This window comes from Callithrix jacchus, chromosome 10 (assembly GCF_049354715.1).
Source record: "Callithrix jacchus isolate 240 chromosome 10, calJac240_pri, whole genome shotgun sequence".
Lineage (NCBI taxonomy): Eukaryota > Metazoa > Chordata > Mammalia > Primates > Cebidae > Callithrix > Callithrix jacchus.
Window position 1 is genome coordinate 68910751 of NC_133511.1, and position 26080 is coordinate 68936830.

Genomic DNA, 26080 nt, shown 5'->3' on the forward strand with positions numbered 1-26080 from the left:
GTCTTCAGAGGCCTTTAATCTTAGGACATGGTTCTCATCACTCTCTTACCACCTTTCTGTCTATTGCTATTGTCCATCAGCAAGTGTTGCCTTGCTGATTACTTCATCAGAATTATTTTGCTAGATCATTCACATATTTTCTGCCAGAGACAATGGCAGATGAAAAAATCAATAGAGTGTGTTGGATATTTAAAGCTAGGGAGGGCGGATGTGGTGGCTTACACCTGTAATCCCAGCACTATGGGAGGCTGAGGCAGGAGGATTACTTGAGCCCAAGAGTTGAAGACTAGCTTGGGCAACCTGGCAAAACCCTGTCTCTACAAAAAATTTAAAAATTAGCTAGGCACGGTGTTGTGCACCTGTAGTTTCAGCTACTTGGGAGGTTTAGGTATGAGGATCCGTTGAGCCCAGAAGGTTGAGGCTGCAGTGAGCCATGATTGCACCACTGCACTCCAGCCTTGACAACACAGTGAGACCCTGTTTCAGAAATATATATAAAAATAAAAAATAAATAAAGCTAAAGAAACAGAGGAGACCATGAAGTGTGGTGATAAGTATGGGCCTCAGAGTCAGATATCCAGCATAGAATCACAGTGCTGGCCACTCTGACGCAGGGCGTGTTAGCCTCTCAGCATCTTTTTTTTTTTTTTTTTTTAAATAGGGATATTTAAAAATTAAAATACTTCATGGAGTTCTGATTTCTCTTGGCACCGTGAAACAAACAAAATAAAATACCTCATGGGGTTATTACAAGGAAAATGAGATAAATTTAGTATGTACAAGTGCCCACACACATGCTGTTATTTAGCATAGTATCTTAATAAGTCATAGTTCTTGGTACTTAAAATATTTCCTGGGCATGCTAGTTGGCACAGGATATTTTAGTATTCACCCCGAGTACTGATTAATCAGGTCCAATTGAAGAGCCAACCATTTTTCTTTTCAAAAAATATAGGCATAGAGTCTTATTCTGCTGCCCAGACTGAAGTACAGTGATGTAATCATAGTTCATTATAACCTCAAACTTCAGTGCTCAAGCAATCCTTCTTTTTTTTCTTTTTTTCCCACTCTCCCCGCTCTTTATTCCTTTTTTTGAGACAGAGTCTCGCCTTGTCACTCAGGCTAGATTGCAATGGCACGATCTCAGCTTACTGCAACCTCCAGGTTGAAGCTATCCTTTTGCCTCAGCTTCCTGAGTAGCTGGGATTACAGGTGCGCGCCACCACACCTGGCTAATTTTTATATTTTTTTTTGTAGAGATGGGGTTTCACCATGTTGTTCAGGCTGGTCTAGAACTCCTGACCTTGTGATTCACCCGCCTCGGCCTCCCAAAGTGCTGGGATTACAGGCATGAGCCACTGCACCCAGCCTCAATACTTCTGCCTCAGCCTCCCAAGTAGCTAGGGCCACAGGAGCACATGCCTGGCTAAGTTTTAAAAACTTTTTGTAGAGAGGGGGTCTTGCTAAGTTGCCCAGGCCAGTCTCAAACTTCTGACCGCAAGCAAACTTCCCACCTTGGTCTCCCAAACTGCTGGGATGACAGGCGTAGCACTGTACCTGGCTGCCAACATTTTAAAATTAGAGAATATTTTAAAGGAAATGAATTTTTAATTTCTAGTTAGGGTTGAGTTAATAAGACAGGTTGTCTTTAGTCATGATCAAATCTCAAGTGAGAAAATATATGTTTAATCAGCAAAATCTGTATTCTTAGTCTTCAGTTTCTGAAATGGATGTAATTTTCATTTGTATAGCTTAAAATGTGTATTTTGTATTTATATATTTTATATTTGTATTGCATATTCGTGGTTTGGTTTTTTTTTTTCTGTATTAGAAACATTGTCTCTTCCTTCACCTATTCTCCTCACCTTTCCACCCCAAAAGGCTGGTTGGGTTTTACAGGAACCTGAGCAATGTCTCTAGTTCAATGCAGGTAACTGAATGTTGGGGGCTCCTTTAGCCACATTATTTTATGTTGACTGGTTTCTATTTATTTAGGTTCTAGGCTTATTTTTACAGTGACTATTACTGTTACAGTGAATAAACACAAGTCTAGTTTTATTTATTTATTTGGAGATGGTCTCACTCTGTCACTTAGGCTTGAGTGTAGTGGTACAGTGGAGTGCGTGGCTCCCTGCAGCCTCAACCTCCTGGTCTCAAGTAATCCTCCCACCTCGGCCTCTCTAGTAGCTGGGACCACAGGCATGCACTACCACACCCAGCTAATTTTTTGTATTTTTGGTAGAGACCAGGTTTTGCCATGTTTCCCAGGCTGGTCTTGAATTCCTGAGCTCAAACAATCCACCCTCCTTGACCTCCCAAAGTGTTAGGATTACAGGCATGAGCCACTGCACGCGGCCTAAGACTAGTTTTATTTACGGCAGCTACTTATATCCTTTTCTCAAAAATCACAATAAACATGTATGAGGCCAGGTGCAGTGGCTCACACCTGTAATCTCAGCACTTTGGGAGGCTGAGGTGGAGGATCACTTGAGCTCAGAACTTTGCAACCACCCTGGGCAACATGGCAAAACCCTGTCTCTTCAAAAAAATACAAAATTAGCTGGGCATGCTGGTGTTCCCCTGTGGTTCCAGCTACTCAGGAGGCTGAGATGGGAGGATCCCCTGAGGCCATGGAGGTTGAGGCTGCAGTGAGCTGTGATCGTGCCAGTACACTCCAGCCTGTGCAACAGAGTGAGAGCCTGTCTCAAAAACAAAAACAAAAACAAAAAACAACAAAGAATATGCATGAAAATGTTAAAGTGTAGTTATATATGCCAGGTTCAGTAGTGCACACCTGTAGGCCCCGCTACTTGGGAAGCTGAGACGGGAGAATTGCTTGAGCCCAGGAGTTTGAGGTTGCAGTGAGTTATGATTGCATCTGTAAATAGCCACTGCACTCCAACTTATAACACAGCAAGAGCCTGTCTCTTAAAAATAGATATAAATAAATATAGTTATAGAGAATTATTTAAATTTAAGCAAAAGTTGTGGAGCTAAAGTGAATTTTATGAAACTGTAGTAGCGTGAAATAATGCTTCTGGTTAGTGAGAAGAGTGGCATAGAAAATACACATACACACACGATAACTCCAACTGTGGTTTAAAAAAATTGCCAAGGAAAAACAACTAGAAAGAAATACATGAAAATGCCAGAAGTATCTGTATGAAAATACTAGAATTAATGGGAGTTCTGTTTTTTGTTTTTTTTATTTTTATTTTTTGAGATGGAGTTTCACTCTTGTCACCCAGGCTGGAGTGCAGTGGTGCAATCTCGACTCACTGCAACAACCTCCGCCTCCTGGGTTCAAGCAATTCTCCTGCCTCAGCCTCCCGAGTAGCTGGGACTACAGGCATGTGCCACCATGCCCCGCTAATTTTTGTATTTTTAGTAGATACTTTTTATTAGAGATGCAGTTTCACCTTGTTAACCAGGATGGTCTCGATCTCCTGACCTCGTAATCCACCCGCCTCGGCCTCCCAAAGTACTGGGATTATAGGCGTGAGCCACTGCGCTTGGCCGGGAGTTCTGTTTTTTGTCTTCTGAATTTTCAGTAATTTATTTTATTAATATTTAAATTATAGCTTGAGACTGTTCTGTAAACATCAGTTAATAATGAATAAACTGTTATAGGATATTTTAAAATTTGACAACCTTAAGCAACCCTGCAATCCTTAAGGGCAACTCTTGGGTTATGCAGTGAGCTTGGTCCTCACTCTCATGTTTTATGCCCTGACTAGAGATGAAGGAACTTCTCTACTTCCTCAACTTTTAAATGATTTCTCATTTGAGAGCAAAATAATTCACAGGAAGAAAAATATTTTCATATCCACGAAAGGAACTGTTGCCGGATTATTACTTATTTGGTACATATGATGAATCCAGATTCCTTAGAAGACTTTACATCAGCTAATTGATATGATTTTTTAGTCTCGTTAGTGATGAAGTATCTATAGCCCTTGACTGTTTTACCTAGGTTGCAGGTATTGATAAGTAATGGTTTAGCCTTGCCAGTCTCTTCATTTTCTACAGGTAAAATCGAATCTTGGCCCAAAGTTTTCAGAATCTTCCTAGAAAACTTAAATGACCTGTCCTGACCAATTAGATTGAGCTTTTTTCAAAAGACAGTATAAATATATTATAAACATATTAGCAAACTCCTTAAGACTTCAGTAAGTCATATTTTCTTTTCTTTTCTTTTTTCTTTTTTCTGAGATGGCGTTTCACCTGTTGTCACCCTGGCTGGAATGCAATAGCATGATCTTGGCTCACTATAACCTCCACCTCCCGGGTTCAAGTGATTCTGCTGTCTCAGCCTCCTCCGCAGCTGAGATTACAGGCGTGTGCCACCTTGCCCAGCTAATAGTCATATTTTATTTCACATTAAAAAAAAACCTTTTAATCTGTTTTAATTTGGATTCACCTAAAAGATTCCTCTTTTTGAGATAGGGTCTTGCTCTGTGACCCAGGCTGAAATGCAGTGGTGTCTTCATAATTCACTGCAGCCTGGAACTCCTGCACTCAAGCAATCCTCTGCCTCCCACCTTCGCTTCCTGAGCAGCTAGGACCACAGGCATGCACCACCATGCCGGGCTGTTTTTATTTTTTCGGAGACAGAGTCTTGCTATGTTGCCTAGGCTGATCTCAAACTCCTGGCCTCAAGTGATCCTCCCTCCTCATCCTCCCAAAGCACTGGGATTACAGGCATGAGCCACCAGACCCAGCCGAAAAGTTGTTTTCATTGTATTCATTTAATTTTTTTTGAGACAGGGTCTCAATCTGTTACCCATGCTAGAGTGCAATGGTGTGATCATAGCTCACTGTAGCCTTGACTTCCTGGGCTCAAGTGATCTTCTCACGCCAGCCTCTGAAGTAGCTAGGACTTAGAGGTGCATGCCATCATGTCCAGCTTGCTTGCTTGATTGCTTATTTATTTATTTAGTAGAGACAAGGTATTGTTATGTTGCCTAGAGTGGTCCTAAACTCCCAGCCTCAAGCAGTCCTCCTACCTCAGCCTCCCAAAGTGCTGGGATTACAGGTGTGAGCCACTATGCCTGGCCTGCTTTACCTTTTTTAATATGTTCTTGCATTCATAATCCCATTTGAGCCCACGCTGGTCCTTTAAAATAGATAAGGTAGGGATTCCATCCATTTGACAAGGGAGAAAACTAATGCAGAGAGAAATACAGTTCGTAACAAAGGTTCCTGGCAGGTTTGTGGAAGAGCTGGGCCCAAAATGTGTATGTACTGGCTCCCAGCCCAAATGGAGAGAACACATTTATAAGCACTAGAATCTAGTTGTCTTTATGTAACCACTAAGCTGAAGTTATTTAAAATATCTTGTTTCTTTTTTTTTTTGAGACAGAGTTTCGCTCTTGTTACCCAGGCTGGAGTGCAATGGTGCTATCTCAGCTAACGGCAACCTCCGCCTCCTGGGTTCAGGCAATTCTCCTCCCTCAGCCTCCCGAGTAGCTGGGATTACAGGCACGCGCCACCACGCCCAGCTAATTTTTTGTATTTTTAGTAGAGACAGGGTTTCACCGTGTTGACCAGGATTGTCTCGATCTCTTGACCTTGTGATCCACCCGCCTCGGCCTCCCATAAAATACCTTGTTTCTTAAAGCAGGCTCAGTCTCTCTCCCCTCGTAGTGTTGAATATGTGAATAAACTTAGCAAACCCTTTCTTCCTATAGTAATAAAAAAGTAAACTTCAGCCCAGGCTACTTCTGAACTTTAGTGCCTATGGAATTCATGAGGTTTTCCTGTAGAAGTCAACCATGTATGCTTATTTAATAACCTGTGTACCTGATGCATGTGACCTCTGGTGACTTTTCTAGTGTTGAAGGCTGATTTAGATGGATGCCTGTCTGAAGCCAAAGAATGGGAACAGGCAATTAAATCAGAATTAAGAAGTTTCTCTTTGAGATTCCCAACTGTTCTTCTTTTCTTTCATTTCTTTTTTGTCTTTTTTTTCTTTTCTGGAGACAGGGTCTTGCTCTGTCACCCAGGTTAGAGTGCAGTGATGCAATCTCAGCTCACTGCAGCCTCGGCCTCCCTAGGCTAAGGTGATTCTCCCACCACAGCCTTCTAAGTAGCTGGGACTACAGGTATGCAACATTTGGCTACTTTTTTGTAGGACAGGGTTTCACCATGTTGCCCAGGCTGGTCTTGAGCTCAAGTTATCTGCCCGCCTTGGCCTCCCAAAGTGTTAGGATTACAGGTGTGAACCACCGTGCCTGGCTCCCCACCCCCTTTTTAAAAAATCATCTTGTTCCCCTGTTGTCCTTCCCTTCTCCCCTTAGCCAAAGTTTTATGTGTGGAAAGAATAAGAATGCATTAACAACAAGATTTTATATCTTTTTGGGAGTGTATAGCATATATGTAATATTTAAGTTTTGAATAGATATTTCAAAACTCAAGAGCTACAAAAGGGCAATAATATAAAAATCCAAGAGATACAGAAACTGATAATGTAAACATTCAAGAAATACAAAGGGCTATAATACATTGAAGAGCTACAGAGGGTTATAATGTAAAAGCCTTTCTTTTACAAAAGCCACCTCAGACTCCCTGCTGTCAAGTTCCTCTCTTTAGAAGCATAGTAGTAGCAGTTTATTGGTGTATCCTTCCAAAACCATTTTATGCCTAAAAGCATACTCCCAGTGCTGGAACATCTTAGGAGAGTTTAAGCTTTCATTTAGTTGAAGTCAGAAGAAGGGCTCTCTGATGGTTGCATTTCAGGTGGCTGTAACTGGATGAGTGAGTGCAACAGCACTCCTTCCTGAAATTAAACATCTGAGAATCATCAGTTCTTTTATCCCTATAGCCTGCAACTGTAAGCACTTATATTGAGCCTCTGGGAAAAAGAACAAACCACCTTGCTTCTGGTGTTTTTAACTGTCTCACCAGGCTGTTCCCTTTGGCTCACAGGTGAACAGTCTGCGCGTGGCTGATCCTGTGGAGGCTATATTGCAGCTCCAGGACTGCAGCATCTTCATCAAGATCATTGACAGAATGTGAGTATGCACCATACCCCTCTCCAGCCTCTAAGGCAAAGCTGATTGCTGGGATGGGGGCTCTACTTGTTCTCTTTCCTTGGTGATGGCTATGACCAGAAATCAGGGGCAAGATTGGGACATCATAAGCCAGGGTGGGACCTAGAGGCAAGAATACATTGACCTCATCTTCCAGTCGCCATGCCACTCCATAGGAGAGGTTTCATGCTTGTCCTATCCTGAGGCTTCTACACTCTTGCACAGGAGAGCCTCCAAGGCTCCATGCCCTCACATTCTTCCAAGTGGCCACTAGGGCTCCTTATTTTATTTTATTTTTTTTAATAAAATAAAAAAATAAGTTTTTTTCTTTTAAAAGACAGGGTTTCACCATGTTGGTCAAGCTGGTCTTGAACTCCCGACCTCAGGTGATCTGCCCACCTTGGCCACCAAAGTGCTTGGATTACAGACGTGAGCCACCGCACCCTTATTCTCTTGTCTTACCAGAAGTCTTCTACAACCCTCTTTTCTTGGCTCGTCCCTACCTTATCCCACAAGCCATCTTTACAACCTCTAAGGGAAGAAAGGGGAAGCTCTCAAACCTGAAGGAAAGAAGAAACATACAAATGTCATCTCTAACATACAGCACAGTATAGCTATGCCTCTTTCTAAGCAATTAGAAATACACTTCTGAGATTTTTACTGCCTCAGTTAACTTGCTTTCTGAGGTCCATGAGCATTTAATAATCTTGTTGTTATCATGTAGCAAGGATTGTAGTTTGGCCTTTCAGTCTGTATCTTTAGCATATTTCTTTTGAACATCACAGTTATCTGGGAAATCAATAGAGTGGGGCGTCCTCCCAGTATCCTACCTTTCTGGGACCAAGTATGGATCAGTCTCCTTTTCTTTTTTTATTTTATTTTAAAGAAAGCACATTAGATTGTTTGCCCCAGGCCAAGGAGAGGCTGAAGTGTTAATTGAAGGTGTTTATGTGCCATATGTGGCAGTTAGGAACTGGTATCAGGGACTCAGACCTCTGTGAAGCAAGCACTTTAGCTACCTTTTCATAGGTAACAGCTAATTGATAGGGAAAGAAGGTAGAATTAAGCTTATCAAAGGCCAGGACTGTGTCTAGTTCATCTTGGGGTTCTCCCTACCTAGCTTAGGACATTACCTTGATTAGTTTTTAGTTAATGTTTGTTGAGTGAAGAGATGAGTCGGTATTCTCCATCAGTGAAGTCTAGTGGGGCCGAGTAGCCCAGGATAGATGAGTCTGCTAAAGTTTTTTTTTTATTTGAAATGTGTGTTGGTCATGGGTTGTCTTACAGGATTTTTTAAAACACCGTATGGCTCTAACCAGCACCTGTCTTAGTACTGCTAAAAGAAGTCACTATTCTTATTTTGGTTTAGGCACTACCATTTTCTCTCCCGCTTACACAGGCCGGACATTTCAACATCATCTTGCCTTCTCTCTCTCCTTGGCACTGATCTCTAATTGGTCGTCATCCTCTCTGCTCACATCTCATGTCCCTTCCTCTGCCTCTTTCTGGATCCTAGGCCATCATGACCTAGTTCTTCTCTAATCTCCCCTTATAGCAGTCCATTCCTATACTTGAGTTCTCAAGAATCTTTCTCAAATCTTGTTTTCTTTCTCACACTTCAGTGACTCTTCATCAAACCTCAGTGACTATTCATTTTTATTTTTGAGGCAGAGTCTACTCTGTTGCCCAGGCTGGAATGCAGTGGTGCGATCTTGGCTTACTGCAACCCCCGCCTCCTGGGTTCAAGCGATTCTCCTGCCTCGGCTTCCCAAGTAGCTGGGATTACAGGTGCCTGCCACCATGCCCGGCTAATTTTTGTATTTTTAGTAGAGATGGGGTTTCACCATGTTGGTCAGGCTGGTCTCAAACTCCTGACCTCATGATTCACCCACCTTGGCCTTCCAGAGTGTTGGGATTACAGGTGTGAGCCACCGCATCCGGCCAATAGAAATCTAAAATCTTCAGCCTGGTGTTTAAGATCTTTTATCAGGGGGTCATTTCCTCTCATCAGTTTTGTTTCCTTTTTTTCTCTCCCCATTCCACACCATCTCATTTTTTTTTTTTAAATCTTATAGAAATCCCTAAATCCTGGAATTTGCTTTTTGCATTATCATGGTGCTGCTTAACTGTTCCCCTTGATGCCTATATACTGATAAATAGAGCTAAGCTTGATTCACTTTTTGTTTTTCAAGGACACTTCATAGTTGGGGTTGCGTACCACATGTAAGTCAGCATTTTGCAACTTCAATTGAAAATCATTATTTTGCAAACCCTAAGCAAGTGATAGATCCAGGCACCTGACATCAATGGCTGGTAAAACCATTAAGCTGGCAATACCTAACTCTGTTTAATTTTAACCTCACTAAAAGTGAAGCAGCAAGGTATAATATGCCTTGTATTATAACACACAGTATGGGGCAGCATGCTTTTTTGACTTCAGAATAGCTCAAGGAACTTCTGCTTTTGAAGAGAGAAAATTTCTTGGCCTGGTGACAAGAGCAGTAGATGTACTCAGGAGTAAGAATGTGTGTTGTCCTTGGGTTAACCACTGTAGGTTAATAACCTGGTAGGAAATTTTCATAGGAAGGGTCAAAAAATTCAAGATGCTCATTTTCAAGTTGTCTTCTAGCGTGTTGTCTGAACCTAACTGCAGCAGAAGGGGGGAGTTGGAGGTAGGCAGTGTTGAAATCCCAGGTTAACGGGAACCTCCATCTCAGATCCAGGACAATGCAGACTAGTTTCCTTTTGGGAAATGGAGGTTCTTGGCTAACATGTTCTGGCTCTTGCATTTCTGAAATCGCTACTGGTGCCAACCTAAATCAGCAGCCTGGTTCTCAGCAGAAGGCAGCAGAGGATGGCAAGGTTGGAAGGGAGATAAAAGCTGTGGGAACTGGGTGACTCCTGTCTGCCACTGTACAAGGGGCACACTGAGAAAAATAATTGTTAAAAAAATTTTTTTTTAAAAAGCTGTGGGAGTTGAGGAATGTTTAATTGCTTGGCCACTTGGCCTTCTCTATGGGAAAATTAATTGGGATCAACCCCTCTGACAAGTTTCTCTTTCTATTCTTCTGTGCGTGAATAGCCTAAAGCAAACAAGGCAGTCTGATCTCTGATAGCTGTGAGGCATAAATAGCAAAGTATAGTGGAGGGATTTTGCCAGAAAACTTACGGCAGTGACATTTGTCTTGCTGACATTTATTTCTGCTCTTAGTAAAAAGCATCCCTCAGTTGCCACTCAGCTCGTATTTACTGAGCACCTACTTTATTCCTGGCTTTCAGCTAGTACACTTGGAGTGGGCAGTTATAAATGAATGATACAGTTGCATTCATGAGTGCAGCAGGAAGACCTGGAGGATATGGGAGGCATGACTGGCAGGAGTTGTGGATGGCTTCCTGACAGAGATGAGACTTCAACACAGTCTTAAAGGATGGGCTAGATTTCTCTAGGCCTACTGTTGTCTAAAGCATGCTCCATGCAGCTTTACTTACATGTAGGGGGAGGGGAAAGCGTTTTGTGGTCAAATCGTTTTCAGAAATAATGCATGTTGTATCTTCTTTAGAAAATGTTCAGTTTAGTTTAACCCAGAATTTCTCAAACATTTCACCTGATAACCTCTTTTTATTTTTAGTTGATAGAATACTCCGAGGTAAAAACTGCTCTACACTGAGCCAAGGAGTCACAACATTCCACATTGTGGGTGGGTAAGGAAAATGGCTCATTTGGGAGTCTGTCAAGAGACTAACATCTCCTCAAGACTTTGTAGGAGTCTCTTATCAGACCAGTTATCCAGACAGAGTGCCTCTGGGATGGCTTGGAAGAAGCCTTTGTAATCACCTGGGGTGTTGCAGGGGAGGTACACTCAATCTTGGCTTGGATAATGCGTGTGCTTGCAGGATGTCTCTGGCATTGGAAGGTTCTGAGCCTACCTTGCCCTCCAGAAGGTTGGCTGAGATCTAAGGGTTTAGGTTCTGAGAAGCAGGGGGCCCACTAATCAGGATCTCCCACTGTAGCCTACAGAAGTCAGCTTTCTAACTTGAAGTGGTATTTCAGAAGTTACCTGCTGCCTCTGAAAATGGAACTGCAGTTAGCTGAGACATCCAGGGGCCTCGTCCCTGGGCTGTGTGAGAGCTCCCCCTGCTGTCTCCCTCCCTTCATGGCTCTCTTCACACTGCCTGCTCTTCCAGTAAAGCAAGTACAGACAACCACTAATCAAAAATACTAGTTCCAGCTGGGCTTGATGGCTCACGCCTGTAATCCCAGCACTTTGGGAGGTCGAGGTGGGCAGATCACCTGAGATCAGGAGTTTTAGACCAGCTTGGCCAACATGGTGAAACCCCATCTCTACTAAAAATAGAAAAATTAGCTGGGCATGGTGGTGCATGCCTATAATCCCAGCTACTCAGGAGACTGAAGCAGAATTGCTTGAACCTGGGAGACAGAGGTTACAGTGAGCCAAAATCGTGCCACTGCACTCCAGCCTGAGCAACAGATTGAGATTCTGTCTCGAAAAGAAAAGAATACTAGTCCCTGGGATCCTCTTCTGGAAGGCTTTTACCATCTCAGCCTTCATCCTAGTGTGGGAACTTCACCCTGTCACTTCAGAGCCTTGTTTCCTCCTGCTCTTTCAGTTCTTGGATGTGTTTTTCCCTCCCTGTGGTCTTCTCTCACTCTTACCCTAGGTGTGTTCTCTGGGCCCCCAGTTTAGAGTTGAGCCATTTCAGAAGGTGTCATCTAGCTTCCCATTCACCTTCTGTGCTGCCTCTGTCTCCTCTTGGTCCCTTGCTACAGAGCTTTTTTATATTTGCAAATAGGAAGGCAGAGTGCCATCTTTTCCAGAAGAACTCCATGCCTCAGGACCCCACTTCTCATCCACCACACAGTTCCATCTGGATAAATGGTGTCCTGGTATCTCTCACCTGCCTCTAGGGTCTGGTCTGGTTCTCTTCCAGATCCAGCAGAGATCAAGACTGGAAGGAATGTGGAGGTAGTATGAAATGCAGCAGCAAGGAGGCAAAGATTGCTGAATACTCTGGTACTAATACTTGTTCTTTTTCTAGCCATGGCACTGAAGAGGGACAGCAAATCTTGCAACAGCCGGTGCCAGAGAGACTGGACTTTGTGTGCAGTTTTCTGCAGAGTAAGCACCTTTCTTATCCAGCAGTGAAGAAGCTGCTTCCTCAGCTCGTGAGATTGGAGAGTCCAGAGGAACTAGTTCATAGGCGTCTGGAGTAGAAAAATTTCAAGGCTCCCCACTCTTTAATGCAAAGATGAAAACAGCTGGCTCACATCCCCTGCGTCTTGTGATGCCTCCATCAGTTGGTGTAAGAAGTGTCCCTTCAGTCCTAGAGCCCATCTCAGAGATGCAGGTGGACCCAGAAGGTCACTTTTTGGGACTTATCACCTTGACGGTTTGAGCACCTTGAGCTTCTGTTCCCCCAACTTCAAGGAGACAGAAGAGAATGACTCTCTTTCCCTTGCAAGAAAAACTGTTCTTTCCCAAATAACTTTGAATTAATTGCTTAGGTGATAGTTATAGGGGCAGAGGCAGATTAAGGTTAATCTTGACCCCCACTCACTGCTTGTATGACCTTTCTGGACATAGGTTCCCTATGTATATGGAGATGATAACTACTGTTAAGGGGCTGGGTAGATTACATAAGAACACGCAAAGCTTCCAGTACAGTGTTTTTCTCTTCCCCTCCCCTTGTTCAGCCTTAGACCACAGAGTCCTCATCTTTGACATGGGGAGCTAGCTGCCATCTCCACTCCCAGAGAATTAGAGGAAAGGTGAGGTTATAGTTCAATAAAGCAAGGTGTTAGTAATTGAGCCCAGACCCTCTGGCAGCATAAGAGTCAGGTATCCTCAGTTGTCCTCTTCTGACTCAGCTGCAGGCTTCCTCTGTGACCTCAATTGGACTCTAAAGTCACCTGGCATCTCTGGGTTCTTCCTCTGTGGTGCTGAGAGAGGGCTGGTGAGCGGGTGGAGAGTGCAATGTCATGACCCAGAGTTGCTGTGAATTCCCAGGCTGCTTTCTTCCTCCACTATCCCTGTAGCCCTTGGACTGACCCAAGATAGAACAGACTTCAGATGGAAAATTGTAACGCAGGGAAAAGAGGGTATAGGATTAAGGAGCCCTACATCTCATAGTCCCGCCAGAGATAGCCATTCTACTCCTCAGATTTAAGTGTTCTGGGATCTCAGCTGTGGTTCCCAGGAAGTTCACCCTGTTTTCTACATTGTCATTGCAGAAAATCGAAAACATCCCTCTTCTCCAGAATGCCTGGTGTCTGCACAGAAGGTGCTAGAGGGATCAGAGTTGGAACTGGCCAAGGTACCTATGGAATACCAGACTGGGGAGGCAGAGCAGAGTTGGGGTGATGGTACCTGAGGGACCCTGCAGGGCCTTCTCTTAACCCAAGGGGAGATGGTAGGTGCCTTATTTCTGGGGCTCTGGTATGTTGGAGGTAGAACCAGGCAGTCACCTGTCTGAGACAGAGGCTAATTTAGCCCAAGGATTCTAGGAGCCCATGGTCTTATGACAGAGATTATGAGACAAACAGTGGTTTACTAGACCATTACTGTGGGCCTTGGTGGAGACCTGGCGGAAATTAGGTCTCACTCGGCTATCACCATATTTTTATTATAGCTCAGTCTACATCATTCCCTCTGCACTTTCTGGGTACTAGCCTGGAGAGGGTACCTAAATCTTCACACCCAGGGTTCTATGAGTCCAGGAATTGAGCCATACAGGAATCTTGGCACCCAGCTTTTTGTACAGTGTGCATTGTGTCCTCAATTAAAAAAATATATATATTTCCTGGAGCTGTTAAGGATGGTGGCCTGGGGCTGCTGAATTCTAGGAGTTTTGGAAGAGTCCCCAGAATAGGAGCACTGAGAAGAGAGACAGCCCCACTCAGTGACTGCCTCCTGTTTGGCTTCTAGATGACTATGCTGCTCTTATACCACTCTACCGTGAGCTCCAAAAGCCCCAAGGACTGGGAACAGTTTGAATATAAGATTCAGGTAAGCCCTTATGTAAGCCACCCCAACTAGTGGGCCTAGCCCATGCTTTACCTCACCCACCTCATTTTCCTTTAAATAGCAGATACTGGTCTTTTTAAAAACACATTCGTAGTAATTATTTCCATTCATCATAGAAAATCTGGGAAATGTTAAAAAGCATGAAGAAGGAAATAGCAGTTGCCAATAAACTCATACCCAGAGGTTGAGTTTTAAAGGATATACTTTCAAGTCCTTTTTTATGTGCATATGTTTAACTGTAACATGTTTTAGGGTAATACATAGAAATTATTTTCTGTTCCTATATGTGTTTCTGTGCATGTGTGCTTTCCGCAGAACTTTCACTTTATTTATCTCATCCTTTCCTCTGGTAGGGTCATCTGGAAGAGGCCAATATAGTTATATATAAAAGCTTCCTGGCCGGGCGTGGTGGCTCATGCCTATAATCCCAGCACTTTGGGAGGCCGAGGCAGGAGGATTGGGGCCAGGAGTTTAAGATCAGCCTGGATAACATAGTGAGACCCTATCTCAACAAAAAAGATTTTTAAAATAAATTAGCTTGGTGTGGCAGTGTGTGTCTGTAGTTCTAGCTACTTGGGGGGCTGAGGAGGATCACTTGACTCTAGGAGTTGGAGGTTACAGTGAGCTATGATTGTGCCACTGTACTCCAGCCTAGGTGACAGAGCAAGACCTTGTTTCTTAAAAACAGCAAAAACAATAACAAAACCAACTTCTGATTTTATTACTTTTCTTACCAGTCACTTCACTTGTGGTCAGGAGTGAAGTCAGTCAGGAACTCTGACTTGGGTACATCTTTAGGGGAGGTAGGAGGGAAGGGGGCAAGAAGGGTGAACATATCTCTAGTTGAATGTTGTTGGCTCGGCCATAGGACCTCAGCTCTGAGAAGGAGAGTGGGATCCAGCAGGCTCCTAGGGTGCGAGAGAGCTGGGGACTGGCACTGCCAGGGTAGAGCTCCTGGCAGCCATCCCTTCGGGGGCCTAACACCTAAGTGATGCTCTTTTTCTCTCTGTGGCCCAGGCTGAGTTGGCTGTCATTCTTAAATTTGTGCTGGACCATGAGGATGGGCTAAACCTTAATGAGGACCTAGAGAACTTCTTACAGAAAGGTGAGTATGTACACATTCCTGAGGATCCCCTCATCTCTGAACTGGGGACTCCTAGGATCCTGAGTTGTCAAGAAGTGCAGTGGGGATTTGTTTTTGTCCCAACACAAGGCAGAGTTGGTGCTCAGGAAAAGTGTGTGTAGTGGAGTAGGTCGATTTCTGGGCCATGTTGTATCATCTCAGTTCCTATCGAGCTCCTTGCTGACTGGCAGCTAAGTAGGATATTTACAGGTGATCATACCTACTTTTGTTTTTTATTTTTTTAATTTTTTTGAGATGGTGTCTTGTTCTGTCACCGGGCTGGAGTGCAGTGGCACGATCTCGGCTCACTGCAATCTCTGCCTCCCGGGTTCAAGCAATTCCTCTGCCTCAGCCTCCCGAGTAGCTAGGACTACAGGCATGCACCACCACGCCTGGCTGATTTTTTGTATTTTAGTAGAGGCGGGGTTTCACCATGTTAGTCAGGATGGTCTCTATCTCCTGACCTTGTGATCCGCCTGCCTCGGCCTCCCACAGTGCTGGGATTACAGGCATGAGACCTTGTGCCCAGCCTTGTTTTTATTTTTTAAACAATTATTACTCTAGGCTTAGAAGCTGAGAATACACAGTCTTTTTTTTTTTTTTGGAGACAGAGTTTGGCTGTGTCACCCAGGCTGGAGTACAGTGGCACGATCTTGGCTCACTGCAACCTCCGCCTCCCGGGTTCAACTGATTCTCCTGCCTCCCGAGTTAGCTGGATTACAGGTGCATGCCACCACACCTGGCTAATTTTATATTTTTAGTAGAGATGGGGTTTGACCTTGTTGGTCAGGCTGGTCTCAAAGTCCTGACCTCAGGTGATCCGCCCACCTTGTCCTCTCAAAGTGTTGGGATAACAGGCATGAGTCACCACGCCTGGCTCATAGTCTTTTTAAAAAATGTTTTTCCTGTCATGTAGTGCATGTTCTAGGTGGAAAGGCAGATACATACATCAGTAAATATGATAAGGAATCTAAGTACAGAATATATCAACTGTCTCAGCTGGTGCTACAGTAGAGTGATCATTCTGCTAGTCTTCTGATGAAGAGGTCAGCTGGTGATGATAGGAAGGTAAGAAGGTCTAGATAAGTTCTAGCCATTGAATTTGATGTTCCTTGTATTCAGGCTCCTCATGAGACCTTCAGGTGGAGATGTTGGAAATGTCAGTCCAGAATTCAGGAGCGGGCCCTGGACCAAAAGATAGGTTTGCAAGTCAGCAGGTGGATGGCCATTGAAGCTGTAGGCACTGTGTGCAAAGCCAGGAGGCCCCATCAGACCTCTGGGAGCTTAGAGGGTGGGTAGAGGAGGGAGGAGCAGATGAAGAGACTAAGAATAGGTGATTAGACGTAGGAGAGTCCTACAGAAGTGGTTACTTCTGTGGGAACCTAGGAAAGAGAAGAGTTTTGAGAAGCAGGGCATTTTGGAGGTGCAAGACTTGAGGGTGGAAGAAAGGTTGTTGGGGGCTGTGAGAAGATCCTGCTCAGGGTTCCCCAAGCCTTCTCTGCAGTGTTGACTTCAGGAAAAAGCTTGAGCACTTGGTCCAGTTTCTGAGCCAGAGGACACCCTCACTCCACTATACTGTGAGTAGTAATGCTCTGTAGAAACGGAAGCCCTACACTTGATTTTGGTTAGAGACACAGAACTCTGGATAACAGACACCAGGTTTCAGGTTCTGCCCAGTGGCTTCCTTGGTAGTTTACATATAAGTGTCCACAGATTCACTCCCACTAAGGCGAGTTCTCAAATTGCATAAAGGTCAAATCTTTTCACCTTCTTACTAACCTTTGTTGATTTGTCTGTTTCTTACCCCCAGCTCCTGTCCCTTCTACATGTTCTAGCACATTCCCTGAACAGCTCTCCCCACCTAGCCATCAGACCAAGAGGGAGATTCGCTTCCTAGAGCTACAGAAGGTTGCCTCCTCTTCCAGTGGGAACAAGTATGTTCTGGGCCTCTCCTCCTGGGATAGGGCCTCAGCCTCCATCCATTCCTCACCTCCCTACCTTCTAGAGTTAAGCTATTGAGCATCCTCTGGGAGTGCTTGGAGTATCCTTTAGATTTGGGATTTCCCCACCTCACCCAGTACTAATTGGGGAAATTGGTTGGGATTTGTCATGGGCAGGAGGCCTCCCTCAAAAGCTGATCCCTATTTATGGAATATCCTTCTTCCTTGGATACTACAGTGAAGTCCCTTCTCTTAGCATATTTCTGCAGAGGTAAGGAAAATATATCACTTTTTTTTTTCCTGACAAGCAAATTAAGTCAGTGAGAAGAAAAGTTTTCTCAAGATGATGTCATGAGATTTGAGGTAGCACTGCAGACAGAACCGAGGTGCACAGGCCTCCCAGCTGCTACTGCGCACGTCCATACCCCACTTTCCCCTTGCTGCCTGTTGCTTTGCTTCAGATCTTAGGCTCTTACCATTGCACCAGGGTCTTCTCTCTCCTTAGCTTCCTCTCAGGTTCCCCAGCGTCTCCCATGGGCGATATCCTGCAGACCCCACAGTTCCAGATGAGACGGCTGAAGAAGCAGCTTGCTGATGAGAGAAATGATAGGGATGAGTTGGAGCTGGAGCTGGCCGAGAACCGCAAGCGCCTCACCGAAAAGGGTAGGTGCCTGGCACGCTGGCAGATGTGTGTGAATGGACTTACTAGAGGGATATCCCCTTGGCCTCCCGTGTTGTCCCCTCTGCTGACCCTGGACCGTAGAGCTCAGCCCTGGGCCTGAAAGTTCTGTTCTGTCTTTGTCTCCATCTTCTCTTTCCCTTAGATTGGATACCATATTCCTCCTCCTCCCTATGTTGCCTCCTCCTTTCCCCTTCACACAGTTCTGTCTGATTCTCTTTTCTTCCTCCCTCCACTTTGGGCAGATGCACAGATAGCCATGATGCAGCAGCGCATTGACCGCCTGGCCCTGCTGAATGAGAAGCAGGCGGCCAGCCCACTGGAGCCCAGGGAGCTCGAGGAGCTGCGTGACAAGAACGAGAGGTACAGCTGTCTCTGCATTCCTTACGAGGCCCCAGCCCCTCCGTGTACCCAGCCAGGAGCCCATACACTCTTCTCACTGCTTCCCTCCTTCACAGCCTTACCATGCGGCTGCATGAAACCCTGAGGCAGTGCCAGGACCTGAAAACAGAGAAGAGCCAGATGGATCGCAAAATCAACCAGCTTTTGGAAGAGAATGGAGACCTTTCTTTTAAGGTGGGTATTAAGGTGGTCTGTGCATGGAGGCCTCTCAGGGCTGAGGTGGTCCGGAAGGCTCCCCAAGAGAGGGTTGAGAAGAATGTCCCACCTGTCTTATGCTTCAGTCTCTCCAGAGACCTGCATATTTTGCCCCTTTCCTTGTCCCATAATTGGCTACCTCCAGGGTACTGGGTTGTGACCCTCAATTTTGACTTGTAGTCCTGAATTAGAAGTGTGATTGCTGTGATTGGTTTGTGGAGGGTTGGCAAGATAATTGGAGGCATTCTGCCCCTGGGGTTCAGGGAGCTGACAGCAGTGGTGGGGTCAGTGTTGACCCTGGGATTCCCACTTGCCCTTCTCAGCTGCGGGAGTTTGCCAGCCACCTGCAGCAGCTACAGGATGCCTTCAGCAAGCTAACAGAGGAGCACAGCAAGGCCACTCAGGAGTGGCCGGAGAAGCAGGCCCAGCTGGAGAAGGAGCTCGGCACAGCCCTGCAGGACAAGGTAACCCTCTGCTGAGGTCACAACCAGTCATGACCACACGTGCAAAGTTGAGTCCAGTTTGCCACTCTGCCCTTCTGGGCCTTTGGGTATTAAGCTGCTTTCTCTTCAGGGTTCAATAGTGTGCTGTTGTGTGAGCTTAAGTCTAGTACACACTAGACTTTTTTTTTTTTTAATTTTTTAGTTTTTTCCCCAATCAGTGCCCTCACTTTACAGTACACCTTTCAGTACTGTCTCTCTTGTTTACAAGATGTGGATCTTGGATAAATTAATCAATCTGTTTCTCTAAGCATCCTTTCCCTAAAATGGGAGTAATAACGAGTAGCTGCCTCATCACCTATTATGAGATAATATATGTAAAGCACTTTACACATCGTGTAGTGTCAAGTAAGCTCTCAGTGAACCAGTTGATATTATTATTGTTGCTACTGGTAAGAACTCAACTCTGTCACTTACTAGTAACTGTGTAGCCCTCAATCAAGGCACTTAGCATCTGGGCTTCAGGTTCTTGCTGTGTAAAGGGCATAGTAATACCTGCCTCCCACATTTGTAGGTGAATTAGAAATTCAGGGATACACCCAGGCCAGGCGCAGTGGCTCACACCAGTAATCCCAGCACTGTGGGAGGCCAAGGTGGGTGAATCATCTGAGGTCAGGAATTCGAGACCACCCTGGCCAACATGGTGAAACCCCATCTCTACTAAAAATACAAAAAAAAAGAAAGCTGGGTGTGGTGGTGCACGCCTGTAGTCCCAGCTACTCAGGAGGCTGAGGCAAAAGAATCACTTGAACCTGGGAGGCGGAGGTTGCAGTAAGCCGAGATCTCACCACTGCACTCCAGCCTGGGCGACAGAGCGAGACTCTGTCTTAAAAAGAATTCAGGGATGCACCCAGTACAGCCTATTGTAGGTGCTTAGCGAACAGTGGTGAGGAAGTGGGTTTGGGGCTGGGGGGTGCTGCACTGCTGCTCCTGGTATTGCTGCCCAGAGGATGGTGGGCAGCTGGTGGTGGTTTGGACCATCCAGGACTGAAGACTTATCTGAGGAAAGGTAGACAGTAAGGAAATTTGAAGTAAACTCAGCAGCCTTGGGGAAGTAGTAAGTAGGTCACATTATGACTTGAATTCTGCCTTAGAACTAGGTCTAGAGAGTAAGATCCCCCACGGTCCCAGTTCCATGGTTTCTGCTTTTTTCTAGGCATGGGGAAAAGGAGATATTGGTAACAAGATGATGGGCCCCATGTTTGATGTTCATGAGGGCTGGTGTGGTAATCTGGTGCTTGTTCCACCTGTCTGTTGACATGGGTCTCATTTACTCCCAGAAATGCCTTGAAGAGAAGAATGAAATCCTTCAGGGAAAACTTTCACAGCTGGAAGAACACTTAGCCCAGCTGCGGGAGAACCCACCCCGGGAGAAGGGTGAGGTGCTGGGTGATGTCTTGCAGGTAGGAATGCACAGGAAGACCTGTGTACTAGGGGTTGGTGTAGACTCACATTTGGTACATTTGGGTTCCTGGTGTTCCTCCATTCCCAGAGGGGCTTGGTGACTGAGGAGTCATGCTGATCCCAATTTGTCTCTTTATACCACCAGTTGGAAACCTTGAAGCAAGAGGCAGCCACTCTTGCTGCAAACAACACACAGCTCCAGGCCAGGGTCGAGATGCTGGAGACTGAGCGGGTCCAGCAGGAAGCCAAGCTGCTTGCTGAGCGGGACCACTTTGAAGAAGAAAAGCAGCAGCTGGCTAACCTGATCGCTGACCTGCAGAACTCTATCTCCAACCTCAGCCAGGCCAAGAAAGAGCTGGAGCAGGCCTCCCAGGCTCATGGGGCCCAACTGACTGGCCAGGTGGCCTCTCTGACCTCTGAGCTCACCACACTCAATGCCACCATCCAGCAACAGGATCGAGAACTGGCCAGCCTGAAGCAGCAGGCCAAAGAGGAGCAGGCCCAGCTAGCACAGACCCTCCAACAGCAAGAACAGGCCTCCCAGAGCCTCCGCCACCAGGTGGAGCAGCTGAGCAGCAGCCTGAAGCAGAAGGAGCAGCAGTTGAAGGAGGTAGAGGAGAAGCAGGAGGCCACTAGGCGGGACCACGCCCAGACACTGGCCACTGCTGCAGAGGAGCGAGAGGCCTTCTTAAGGGAGCGGGATGCAGCTCTACAGCAGCTGGAGGCACTGGAAAAGGAGAAGGCTACCAAGCTAGAGATTCTGCAGCAGCAACTTCAGGCTGCTAATGAAGCCCGGGACAGTGCCCAGAGCTCAGTGACAGAGGCCCAGAGGGAGAAGGCAGAGCTGAGCCAGAAGGTGGAAGAACTCCAGGCCCGTGTTGAAATAGCCTGCCAGGAACAGCATGAGGCCCAGGCCCAGGTAGCAGAGCTAGAGGTCCAGCTGCAGTCTGAGCAGCAAAAAGCAAATGAGAAAGAAAGGGTGGCCCAGGAGAAAGACCAGCTCCAGGAACAGCTCCAGGCCCTCAAAGAGTCCTTGAAAGTCACCAAGGGCAGCCTTGAAGAGGAGAAGCGCAGGGCTGCAGATGCCCTGGAAGAGCAGCAGCATCGTATCTCTGAGCTGAAGGCAGAGACCCGAAGCCTGGTGGAGCAGCGTCAGCAGGAACAAAAAGAGCTGGAAGAAGAGAAGGCTAGGCGCAAGGGGCTGGAGGCTCGATTACAGCAGCTTGGGGAGGCCCATCAGGCTGAGACTGAAGCCCTGCGGGGGGACCTGGCAGAGGCCATAGCTGCCCAGCGCACGGCTGAGAGTGAGTGTGAGCAGCTCGTCAAAGAGGTAGCTGCCTGGCGTGAACGGTATGAAGATAGCCAGCAAGAGGAGGCACAGTATGGCGCCATGTTCCAGGAACAGCTGATGACTTTGAAGGAGGAATGTGAGAAGGCCCGCCAGGAGCTGCAGGAGGCAAAGGAGAAGGTGGCAGGCATAGAATCCCACAGGGAGCTCCAGATAAGCCGGCAGCAGAATGAGCTAGCTGAGCTCCATGCCAACCTGGCCAGAGCACTCCAGCAGGTCCAGGAGAAGGAAGTCAGGGCCCAGAAGCTTGCAGATGATCTCTCCACTGTGCAGGAAAAGATGGCTGCCACCAGCAAAGAGGTGGCCCGCTTGGAGGCCTTGGTGCGCAAAGCAGGTGAGCAGCAGGAAACAGCCTCCCGGGAGATAGTCAAGGAGCCTGCGAGGGCAGGAGACAGAGAGCCCGAGTGGCTAGAAGAGCAACAGGGGCATCAGTTCTGCAGCACACAGGCTGCGCTACAGGCTATGGAGCGGGAGGCAGAGCAGATGGGCAATGAGCTGGAGCGGCTGCGGGCCGCACTGATGGAGAGCCAGGGGCGGCAGCAGGAGGAGCGTGGGCAGCAGGAGAGGGAGGTGGCGCGGCTGACCCAGGAGCGGGGCCGGGCCCAAGCTGATCTTGCCCTGGAGAAGGCGGCCAAAGCAGAGCTGGAGATGCGGCTGCAGAACGCCCTCAATGAGCAGCGTGTGGAGTTTGCTACCCTGCAAGAGGCACTGGCCCATGCCCTGACGGAAAAGGAAGGCAAGGACCAGGAGTTGGCCAAGCTTCGTGGCCTGGAGGCAGCCCAGATGAAAGAGCTGGAGGAGCTTCGGCAAACCATGAAGCAACTGAAGGAACAGCTGGCTAAGAAAGAAAAGGAGCACACATCTGGTTCGGGAGTCCAGTCTGAGGCTGCTGGCAGGACAGAGCCAACAGGCCCCAAGCTGGAGGCGCTGCGAGCAGAGGTGATTAAGCTGGAGGAGCAGTGCCAGCAGCAGCAGAAACAGGTCGACAGCCTGGAATGCAGCCTCAAGGTTGAGCGGGCCTCCCGGGCTGAGTGTGACAATGCTCTGGAGACTCTGCAGGGCCAGTTAGAGGAGAAGGCCAAGGAGCTGGGACACAGTCAGAGCGCCTTAGCCTCGGCCCAGAGAGAACTGGCTGCCCTCCACACCAAGGCACAAGACCACAGCAAGGCTGAGGATGAGTGGAAGGTCCAGGTGGCCCGGGGCCGGCAGGAGGCTGAGAGGAAAAATAGCCTCATCAGCAGCTTGGAGGAGGAGGTGTCCATCCTGAATCGCCAGGTCCTGGAGAAAGAAGGGGAGAGCAAGGAGTTGAAGCGGCTGGTGATGGCCGAGTCAGAGAAGAGCAAGAAGCTGGAGGAGAGGCTGCACCTGCTCCAGGCAGAGACAGCTAGCAACAGTGCCAGAGCTGCAGAACGCAGCTCTGCCCTGCGGGAGGAGGTGCGGAGCCTCCGGGAGGAGGCCGAGAAACAGCGGGTGGCTTCAGAGAACCTGCGGCAGGAGCTGACCTCACAAGCTGAGCGTGCAGAGGAGCTGGGCCAAGAATTGAAGGCGTGGCAGGAGAAGTTCTTCCAGAAAGAACAGGCCCTCTCCGCCCTGCAGCTCGAGCACACCAGCACACAGGCCCTGGTGAGTGAGCTGCTGCCTGCTAAGCACCTCTGCCAGCAGCTCCAGGCCGAGCAGGCTGCTGCTGAGAAGCGCCACCGCGAGGAGCTGGAGCAGAGCAAGCAGGCAGCTGGGGGGCTGCGGGCAGAACTGCTGCGGGCCCAGCGGGAGCTTGGGGAGCTGATTCCTCTTCGACAGAAGGTGGCAGAGCAGGAGCGAACAGCTCAGCAGCTGCGGGCAGAGAAGGCCAGCTATGCAGAACAGCTGAGCATGCTGAAGAAAGCACATGGCCTGCTGGCAGAGGAGAACCGAGGGCTGGGTGAGCGGGCCAACCTTGGCCGGCAATTTTTGGAAGTGGAGCTGGACCAGGCCCGGGAGAAGTATGTCCAAGAGTTGGCAGCCGTGCGTGCTGATGCTGAGACCCGTCTGGCTGAGGTGCAGCGGGAAGCACAGAGCACTGCGCGGGAGCTGGAGGTGATGACTGCCAAGTATGAGGGTGCCAAGGTCAAGGTCCTGGAGGAGAGGCAGCGGTTCCAGGAAGAGAGGCAGAAACTCACTGCCCAGGTAAGGTACTCAGCCCAACCACTGCCCCAAAGATCAGGAGCTGAGAGTGCGGGGACATCCATCCTCTGTGTTCCAGGGCCTCTGGCTCCTACACTGGAGTGTCTTGCTTTTCCTCATTGACTGGGTGGCAGAAAAGGAGAGGTGGCTGGTGGAGTTCAAGTCTGTTGCCCCTGTCATCCTCAAGAAAATATCAGTGGCCTCCCCTCCCCTGAAGGCTCTGTCACTAGAGAGTCAAGTTGAGATTACCACCAGCCCGTTCCAGAGGCACACTTGCACTGGATGCCTCAGGAGCTGCCAGGGACTAGAATAAGCCTAACTGGCATTTTTAAACGTACTGTCAATCTAGCTCCTTGGGGGAGAGTATCAGGGCCTCAGTGAGGTGAGCCTGGCAGCAGGGCTGGTGCCTGTTTGGCCCCATCTCACTCTGTCTCCGTTGCTCCTCCCCCATGTACAGGTGGAGCAGCTAGAGATATTTCAGAGAGAGCAAACTAAGCAGGTAATGCCTGGGGTCCTCGCTAAATGCTGGCTGCTTAAACGGTGACCAGTCTCAGTGCATGAGCCCGGCTGCAGCTTGCCTCCACCAGCTCCTGTTGTGAACTGTTTGTGAAGGGGGCAGGGTCAAGCCATGGAATCCAGGCCCAGGCTGCCCAGGAGTGCGGTGTTCTGGGCTCTCTCTCGGGCCTCATCCCACCCGTCCCAGGTCGGCCTCTCCACCCTTCTGCACCTTCTCTCATCTGCCTGTCAGGGACAAGGGGTGGCACTGGCTTCATCTTTCCCACACCTGAACCAATGACGGACACAGTCCTTGGGATTCCCAAACTTCCCAAGTCCTGTGACCAGTTAAGAATACTCCACTAAGAGGAACAGCAGAATTACCTGTGGGCCTTGTTTAACCTGGTACCCTTTTGCCCAGAGTATGGCTTTATGGAAGCCTTGAAGGTGATAAGCAAGGCAGCCCCCACGGGTTAGGATTATAGGCTCAAGACACTTGCCCATCACTTTCTGGGGCTCTAACTCTGAGCACAGCATAGAGATGTCTGGAGCAGGAAGGGCCTACACCAGATGGGGACGGGGAAGTGGGAGTCACATGGTCTGGCTGCCTCTTTCTCATGGGGATCTCTGTGTTGCCTGAGACATCGAGGCTGTTGAGCTGGCGTTAGTGAGAGCACCCTTTCTCCATCATTCTCCTACCCAGCCACCCCAGGACTGCTGAAAAATTGGGCACTCCTCTTCCTCTAAGGAGCCTGAGATAATGGGGGACAATCAAAGTGAACAGCAAACAGTTGGCAATGGAGCCCTTGCCTCTCCCCTGTGCTGCCCAGTCATGCTTGAACTCCCAGAATGCTTAGAGCAGCCAGGGATGCGTGGGGCTATATTCTCCCTCTTCCCCTACCTCCCTGTGCTCTTCCTCTGTGGGAGTGGGGTGGGCTTTGGAGTACGTGTGCTGCCCCTGCTCTTGTCTTCCAGCAATCTGTTCCCCCAATGCTAACCACAGCAGCCACGCTGCTAGCACCAGCCCTAACGGCCTGTGGATGTTGGAAAGAGGTCTGAGCATCTGTGGGCTTGGGCTTTGGCAGTTTCTGGGAGGGAAGTATGGGAATTGATTATGTCTGCTAGAATTACAGACTAGAATCTGGGAAGGTTGCCACTGTGGAGTGGTGGCAGCAGCAGGGTGGTGGTGGGGGTGACACGGGTCGGGCAGGCCTCTGTCTCTGCAGGCTAAGGGTAGAGACGAATATGGACAGGTGGCCCTAGCAACATCTATGTTAGGTCGCCTCATTCAGGCCCTGCCAACCAGCCTGGGCAGCAGGCTGTTCCCTAATAGAGGCCAGAAAAAGGGCCTGAGTTTCTTCTAGGAACACTAAGGATCCTGGTCTGGGAAACCCCTGAGTCTCCTGTCCTCCTCTTCCCTCCCCAGGTGGAAGAACTGAGTAAGAAACTGGCTGACTCTGACCAAGCCAGCAAGGTGCAGCAGCAGAAGCTGAAGGTGGGACAGCTAGGGGAATGGGTCTGGCCTCTGGACGGGGGAGGGAAGCTCATCTCTAAGCCCTTGGGCTGTGGTGGGTGTCAGGGCAGAGGAGGGGCACCCTGCATTCCAGGCAGCCCTCCCGGGAGGCCTATGACTTAGGAGCTCATGTGTGTGTCTTCTGGAAGCTCTCAAGAGACAACCAGGGTGGTTCCCATCTCTCGACTGTCCCTGTCCACTACAGCAGCTACTAGTCATGTGTGGTTAAATTTATTAAATCCAGTTC

General features: G+C 47.9%; 1 protein-coding gene across 33 annotated transcripts in view; it reads left to right on the forward strand.

The window, feature by feature from the left end:
- NUMA1 (nuclear mitotic apparatus protein 1) overlaps positions 1–26080 on the forward strand; it is a 77508-nt gene that overhangs the window by 43700 nt on the left and 7728 nt on the right. For 15 of the 33 annotated variants that reach the window (XM_035265529.3, XM_078340316.1, XM_078340315.1 and 12 more), the window contains 15 exons: positions 6928–7013; positions 12090–12169; positions 13282–13364; positions 13976–14056; positions 15092–15179; positions 17008–17131; positions 17643–17800; positions 18062–18179; positions 18275–18392; positions 18737–18877; positions 20194–20316; positions 20463–23828; positions 24283–24324; positions 25296–25373; positions 25747–25815. In XM_035265529.3, coding sequence (XP_035121420.3) covers positions 6928–7013; positions 12090–12169; positions 13282–13364; positions 13976–14056; positions 15092–15179; positions 17008–17131; positions 17643–17800; positions 18062–18179; positions 18275–18392; positions 18737–18877; positions 20194–20316; positions 20463–23828; positions 24283–24324; positions 25296–25373; positions 25747–25815 — 4755 coding nt within the window. The remainder of the gene's footprint in view (positions 1–6927; positions 7014–12089; positions 12170–13281; positions 13365–13975; positions 14057–15091; positions 15180–17007; positions 17132–17642; positions 17801–18061; positions 18180–18274; positions 18393–18736; positions 18878–20193; positions 20317–20462; positions 23829–24282; positions 24325–25295; positions 25374–25746; positions 25816–26080) is intronic. The other 18 variants (XM_035265538.3, XM_078340322.1, XM_035265539.3 and 15 more) reach the window with 2 other exon arrangements.